This window comes from Phacochoerus africanus, chromosome 3 (assembly GCF_016906955.1).
Source record: "Phacochoerus africanus isolate WHEZ1 chromosome 3, ROS_Pafr_v1, whole genome shotgun sequence".
In the NCBI taxonomy this organism is placed as follows: Eukaryota; Metazoa; Chordata; class Mammalia; order Artiodactyla; family Suidae; genus Phacochoerus; species Phacochoerus africanus.
This window is the reverse complement of record NC_062546.1, coordinates 129,821,099-129,827,098: the sequence shown is the minus strand read 5'-3', so window position 1 is coordinate 129,827,098 and position 6,000 is coordinate 129,821,099. Positions and strand designations below refer to the sequence as shown.

At 37.8% G+C, this 6,000-nt stretch overlaps 1 protein-coding gene across 1 annotated transcript in view; it reads left to right on the top strand.

Moving 5' to 3' along the window:
* Positions 1-435: 435 nt before the first annotated feature.
* The window catches only part of CYTIP (cytohesin 1 interacting protein), a 29,514-nt gene continuing 23,949 nt past the window's right edge, over positions 436-6,000 (top strand). The window contains exon 1 of the mRNA XM_047772658.1: positions 436-689. Coding sequence (XP_047628614.1) covers positions 516-689 — 174 coding nt within the window. The 5' untranslated portion in view covers positions 436-515. The remainder of the gene's footprint in view (positions 690-6,000) is intronic.

The following is a 6,000-nucleotide window of genomic DNA, read 5'->3' as shown; positions in this document are numbered from 1 at the left end:
CTTCATGAGAGAATATTATGACTGGACCCTATAAGTCTTGGCTGATATTCACAAGTACTCAATGTCCACACACCCTGACTTTTATATTGTGCTGCCTGCTGCCTGTACTAAGTAGGTGAGTGGATGGCAAACAAATGTCAGAACTTTGGGAAGTTTTTCTTTTTTACTTGTTTAAAAAAAAAAAAAAACAGCAGATGGTATTTTGAATACAACTTGCCATAGAACATGAAAGCATAAGAGTTCTGGCCCTTTGAAAGAGGAAAAAAAAGGTCAATGCATTTTAATGGTAAAAACTGGCTTTAAGTTTTCTCAGGGCCTTAAAGAAAAAAAAGCACTGAGAAATGGGAGTGAACTGGAGGATAGCGTTTGTGTAACAAGTGCCTCAAACCACAGAAGTCACATGGGCTTTTTCTGCTTTGCTACTTTTGATTACTTGTCTGAGGGTTATACTTTGAGCTTCCCCCATCCTGCAAGGCCACTCAACCATGTGCTAGCTAGAGTAATCTTTATTCACAATGTCTTTACAAAGGCTCCTGCAGCAGAGTAGCAATGGCAATTTTGTGGAGTACTGTGCTGGGCAAGCCTGTAGCTCTTACTCCACACTCACAGGCAGCTTTCCCATGGATGATAATAGAAGGCTTCAAATGCTGGCAGACACTGTGGCTACTTTACCTCGAGGAAGAAAGCAGGTATGATTGCTATTTTGTACCTTTTAGAACATGTTCATGTTCTCTTGAGAGCAGAGTGATCTGTTTGCCTGACTGCATGTTAAAAATGCCATTTTAGAGGCTTTGGAATTAGTGGCTCAGATGTGGGTGAGGAAGGATGCAAGGAGCCCAGAGAGTTCATGGACTAGTTGATTAAAGACCATAAGAAAACATTTTTAAAGGCAAAGCATGAAAGAAGATTTTTGTTTGTTTGTTTTGTTTGTTTCTTTTCATTTGATGAGCTGTTCAGATGAAAGGAAAAATCATTAAGCACATCAACTTGAAGATGATACATATAGTCAGGACCAGTTTGAGAATTATTATTCATTTTTCCTGTATGTCTGTCTCTTGATTCCTTCCCACCCAGCCTCCCTTCCAGCCCTTACTAGTTGTTTCAGTTCATAATCCAATGAGAATACTTTTTTTAAGGACAAATTTTTTTTTGACTCAATTATCTTCAGTTCTGGGGCACCAGCACATACCTCACGCTATTGGGCATTAAGACTTTTATTGGATAAGTGGGTGCAAGATCCACCACTTACTAGTTGTGGAATCTTGAGTAAATCACTTGCTTCTCTAAGATTCAGTTTTCTTTTTTCTAAAATTAAGATAATAATAGAACCACCCTTTGGGGTTCTTCCATGGCTTAGGTGAGGAAATTTATGGTACTTAAAAGAGTGACTGACATGCAGTATGAGTCAATAATTATGCCATTATTTTAATTTTTATTGAAAAGTAGTTCCCTAAAGAGGTAAACTCATTTGGAAAAATGCAAGTCCAACTGGATTTATTGTGACTTTTTTCATTTTTTAATTTCCAGTTTGTAGAAAAAATAAATAAATAAACCAAAACACATCTTTAGATTTTGGTTAAATAAGTTACTATAATGCCCCATATACATATCTGAATTTAGATATAGTGCTCATACAGAGCATATTTAGAAGTGTATTAAAGCATGAATTTTTGCCCTTAAAACTTGCATGCCATCATGTGTTCATCTTAAGCCTTCTAATTTCAGGATTAGAGAGTTATAGAATATAGGAGAGTCACTATCATTTTTCAGTGATGACATAGCTGATTCCTTGATATTTTTCATAATGAAGATAAGGGAATAACTTGCCATGGTTTGGGTTATTGATCTTTTTCCATCTGAAACTGCTTTTATAAGGTTAAGCTTAAAATAATAAACATTTCTATCAATTTACTATCTGAAAATAAAGCAGCTGTGGGAAGTATCAAAATCTTTATTCACTTTTCAGATGTAGAGCACTGTAGGGTGTACAAAGATGAGAAGGCACATTTCTTGGCATTTCAGTGTTTGCAAGTGAGTAAACAGACCAAATAGGCATTACACAATGTAAAATTGCACACATGCTCTAATCCAACTATATGTCTTTGAAAACGACCTTGAAGGATAGAGATTCCAGATATTGAAGGGTATTCCAGAGCAAAGGAATAATTAAAATGCTGAGGCATAGGTCTTAGGGCCCTTAGAGCAGTTTAAGTAGCCACACATTATGGTATTAGGCAGACCTGGAGAGTGTCTGTGTGGGAAGGGAGGGGAAAGGAGACCTCAGAGCTAGGCTGCTTTACTTAACACTTGGACACTTTGCCTGAGGAAGCAGTAATTTGACCAGTACAACTAAGCATGTTTGAGCAGAAGTTTTTAGAAAACTTACTCTAGAAATGTGTTTGTCGTAGTGGGTAGAGACCTGTCGGTGAGTAAGGGAGCAACTTTTGGAGAAAGAGGAACTGGGGAATGGGGAAAAGACCCAAAGACTTGACTATGAAAGGTAATGAAGAAGGAGGAGTCACATCTGGTTTTAATTCTGAGCAAAGATAGCAGGAACTGAAAAGATGTAGTCAGTAGGGGATCATTGGAAGAAGAAGAGGGATTTAGGCATATGGGATGCATGTGTGTGTGTATGTAGTCTGTATAATATATATGTACACATATACACACATTTCCACACCAATTATTTTATTCATATGTTCTCATCATTTTTAGGTCTTCACCCTTTCTCATATTCCTTCCCATCAGCCTCCTCCTAATTGAACATCTTCCTTTCTTTCTTTCTTTTTTACTGTTGTGAGAATTACTTTAAGGGAAAAAAAATCAAAACAAAACCTCTTGGATATTTCTAATTCTTCTGATTCTGTACAGTTATCATCAGTGAGACTTGATGCAAGTTTATCGCAACAGTTCAGAATTTTCCAAATGGATATGCATTTCCTTTAACTGGTTTTTGAAGAATAATCACCCATTTGGCACTGACTGAATTGCAGGCAATGAGATCCCTGTGCGGCAATCCCACGAGCAGGTGTTTCTCTGCCCACAGTTATTTTCAACCCTTCTGCACTGACGTCAACAATTCCTGCTTCTTGTTATTGTTGGCTTTGGTTTCTGCAAAGCTATATCTGGTTAGCCTGTAGTTTCAGATTAATCTTGAAAATCACTGGGGTGTTGATACTCAACATTGTTTAAAAATAGACACTGTATGTGCATATTATCTCAATACCTGTATTTGTAGGAAGTGACACACACCCCAGCACAGATCCTAATTGTGAACATAGTTTTAGGAAAAAAAAAAAATCTCTTACAGTGGAAAATGCTGTAGGAAGGCAGAAGTAAAAGTATCCTGATAAATATTGCAGTGCTAAGGGAGTCGCTGGTGGACTTTATGCCCATTCTCCCAAGGGTAGTAAGTTGTCCTTGGACAGTAATTTTCACCAAACGCTGTAGTGAAAACCTGACAGATGAGAAGCCTCAGTGTGCATTAGTGGTAACCCTCTTTGCCTGGTTTTCTTTTGATTAATGAATTATTACTAAACAGACAACTTCTGAAAGGGTAATTTCACTTATAAGTTCAGATACAAAATATTGTGCCAAACCCTGTAATGCTTATATTTCTGGGATGGGTTCTGCCCTTCAGGAGCTTTTACATTATTTCTGTCCACACACCCATCTGTTACCAAAACTCCCAAGTATTCCTCATGGAAACAAGATATTTTGATCATTTAATGGATACTTTTAGTAGAAAACAGTTAATTTCACTTTGAAAGAATTTGAAAAGTATTCTCTAATCCCTACTGTGCTATGTTTAGAAACAATATAAAAAATTTTTTTTTCTTGAAAAAGAAGTTCGTGAGCCCATGAGACTTTCCTAGGAAGCTATTGTGTTCTAGTTGGGTTCCTTAAGGGCCCTTATTACAAGGTAAGATATTGAATTCAGCTCCACTATTTTACTATATTTTAGAATATTTCTGTGGAGCACTGCCCTCCTAAAGCTCCTGACTTAAAAGTGTAAAAAAAGCTATATTGATGGAACAATTGGGAAGAATCACACAGGGGACTGGAAAGGGAGCAGAGCACAGAATTTGGGAACTTTTGAAACAAACAGTAAACCAAAAATGCTTCACCTGTGAATAGGTATCCTCCCCTCCCCCCACCCTCAACATTTTCAGGAAATGAGTACACAGTGGGGACAGGAAGTAACAGGCTGTTACTTAGCAGCCGAAGTGGCTACAGTATTGAACTTCAAGTTCCTCTGAGGAGCTGGTTATCTGGTTCAGCTGCAGATTATTTTTATTTTCTGCAGACTAACAGCTGAAGTACAGTCTTGGTTTCTCAATAAAGAGGGACGTTGTGAATCACCGCATAGCAGCAAAAATTGCAATTTTAATATTAATGTCTGATCTTTTAAGCCATTTGACTAAAAACAAAAGATACAGGATCCTAGCCCTTACCCCAGGCATCTTTATATTAGAGGCTAGCAAGGAGTTAAGGAGCTTTGTCTACTCAGCAGTCATAATTGAATGTGTAGCTTGCAGCCCTGCCAAATTGCTAAACCTAGATTTCTCATATTAGATAATGTGTAATAAAAGACAGCTGTTGCCAGCATATGCTGTTCATTGCACACCAGTTCCTCATTCATGAGATTTTGTGTCATCCCTACAGTCCTGAGAAAAGGCGCTGGCTGCGGGGGCAGCCTGGGGAGCAAAGGCTCCACTGGTCAGAGCCTAGAAGAGGGCAGCTCACTCTAGGGAAGAGGCTGCAGAGAAAACTTTTTCTAAACGTGAGATCTTTGATAAGACCTCAGACATACTTCTTTTCACTTAGGCAGATAGTTTGGTTGAACCCTGAGAACTTCCCTTTCCACATCGCCTGAGTCTGACAGCCCAGATCAAAAACAAGTAGACACTGTGTCAAGATGTGGCACGTGTCAGAGAACTTGATGGTGTCTAATTTATTTAAATTGTTTTTTATTTAAATATTAGGTGCCTATGACAGGCTCATTGCTAATCCAGAGTGGAAACTAATTTATAATTTGATTTGGTCTGATCTTTGCATGTGTGTCACTGATGACCCGGGTCAGTAAGTCCAGAGGAATTTCACATCTGCTCTGCTCTGCATCTCACTTTTGTGCTAGGCAGATATTTCCATTTTCATCTAGTCAATTAGTGAGAGAGACATGCTAGCCAGAGGGAGGTGGAGACATATCCTTTTCTCTAGAGGTCTTGGATTTGTCTTGTGGAATTAAGCAATTTTATATTTGAATCTACCTAGAATGATTTTTGATGTTGAAGGTAAGTTAACAGCGGACAAGATGACATCTTGGGGTTCCCATCAATGCTATGATTATTTGCTCTGATTATTTGCTTAGCAAAAAGATATTTAAAATTGATGAGGAAAGGCTCAAAATTTTAGGGATTCATTAATTCTTGTCACCATTCATTCATTTAGCTCTTGTGTACTAAGGCATTATTAACATAATTTATTTTCTTTTTTTTTCCATAATTTATTTTCTATTAGTCCTTTTTCTATGGTTGTTTCTGTTTTGGGTTTGAGGTGGGTTTTTTTTTTTTTGTCTTTTTAGGGCCGCACTAGCAGCATATGGAGATTCTCAGACTAGGGGTCCAATTGGAGCGGTAGTCGCCGGCCTATATCACAGCCACAGCAATGCCGGATCCTTAATCCAGCTGAGCGACGCCAGGGATCAAACTTGCATCCTCACTGATGCTAGTTGGGTTCGTTAACTGCTGAGCCACAATGGGAACTCCTGTTTTCTTTTTGTCTTTTTTATATATAATGATTTTTATTTTTTTCCATTATAGCTGGTTTACAGTGTTCTGTCGATTTTCTACTGTACAGCATGGTAACCCAGTTACACATACATGTGTACATTCATTTTTCTCACATTATCATTTTCTTTCCTTTTTAACTTTATATTTTTAAATAGCTAACCTTAAGTTTTTCCTATGAATATTTAATTTAATGAAGGACAGAATTTTC